The sequence below is a fragment of the Taudactylus pleione genome, unplaced genomic scaffold (genome assembly GCF_031769625.1).
Source record: "Taudactylus pleione unplaced genomic scaffold, aTauple2 ptg000276l, whole genome shotgun sequence".
NCBI classification, from domain to species: Eukaryota; Metazoa; Chordata; class Amphibia; order Anura; family Myobatrachidae; genus Taudactylus; species Taudactylus pleione.
This window is the reverse complement of record NW_028284678.1, coordinates 13,070,026-13,071,434: the sequence shown is the minus strand read 5'-3', so window position 1 is coordinate 13,071,434 and position 1,409 is coordinate 13,070,026. Positions and strand designations below refer to the sequence as shown.

Genomic DNA, 1,409 nt, shown 5'->3' with positions numbered 1-1,409 from the left:
CATTTTATCATGTTGAGAAAATGCTTCTTCGATGCCTGTAATGGAAGCAGCAATGTCTGGTAAAAATCCCGTTGTCCGGTAAATTAGCATTCGATTTAGTGCAAGGATAGTCGATGTTACTGGTGCAAACTCATCTCTTTCCTCTGGGAATTGCACAGTTTCGATTCTTTATCAATATCTTGCTGATTATAAAGTAAGATGCAGTCATTTCAGAGTCTGAAGAGGTCAGATGTACTGGCTCCTGGAATACTGGGTTTGGCTATGGGTTTGTTTCTCTTGCACTTGGCATGGTAGATACACCGGCCTTGGCAGGGATGTTTGCGAAGAATAGGCGATGGTTTTGCACCTGTCGTCATCGTCCTCCTCATCGCAACGGTGGTACCAGCAGAATATGGCTCCTGCGATCAAAAGGAATAAGACTGTAGGCCACCCCAAGAATATGGCCTCTCCAATCTCAACTCGCTGCCTTGACTTGCAGATGGGGTTGGTAATTTCTCGGATGATATTGCTGGTGGTCCAGGCAATTGGAATCAAGACAAGGATTGCGGCCAGGATGAAACAGATGCCAGCAGTGAGGAGAAGACAGGACCTGCCTCCCCGCGCCCGTCTACAGCACCGGAAGCACAGCAAGGAGACAACGGCTATGATGAAGCCGATAACTGACAATACGATGGCGAAGGACATCAATACTCTGCCGGCTTTTAGGTCGGTTGTAATAGACACCAAAGATTCGTAGCTGTTGCACTGCATGGCGTTAAGGCTTTGGGTCACGCAGGTCTGCCATAAGCCATCCCAGCGGCTTAACCATTGCCCATCTATACGCTTGTCACAGTCGCCTGGGATTCCTTCAATCATGTATGATATTCTCCACTGGGCCATGGCTGTGACAACAAAAGTGAGTATCATGCCAATAAGCCCCAGAATGAGGGCAATCAGCTGGACAATGAAGTGTGCCATGGCTTTGCAGATCCTTGTAGATGTTTGTCGTAGCTTGTGCTGAATCAACTCTTCCTCCAAACCTTCTCTGCAGCTGACGTTCCACACTTGTGGACTCTGAAGGTATGAATGGTACAGGGCTTGCAGTGCAGGTTGGTTTTATTAATCAGGTCACGTGTATTAGCAGCTCTGCGTCATAGCATGCTAATCACGGGTGTGTCCGGTTTAGGGAATCCTACTTATAATAGTTGCAAGTAAGAGTCAGATACTCTGTTTTGATGCTATTTCGAAACTTCCCAAAAAAAGATTTCACGTTTTCATGTGTTATGTCAGCCACCAGGAAATGTCCCAAGAACTCTGTAACAGGAACGTTCTCGTGTCCTGGCGACGTTTCCAAACTTCAAATAACACAGCTACAGTACAAAAGTGTAATTTCAAAGAATGTGACATCCTTTAGAATAAAGAGCTTTCAC

The 1,409-nt window shown here is 46.1% G+C and overlaps 1 protein-coding gene across 1 annotated transcript; it reads right to left on the bottom strand.

Moving 5' to 3' along the window:
- Window positions 1–225: 225 nt before the first annotated feature.
- On the bottom strand, window positions 226–957 carry LOC148513613 (claudin-8-like). The gene has a single exon (XM_088481710.1). It carries the CDS (start codon window positions 955–957, stop codon window positions 226–228), a length of 732 nt encoding a protein of 243 aa, XP_088337836.1.
- Between the last annotated feature and the right edge of the window lie 452 nt (window positions 958–1,409).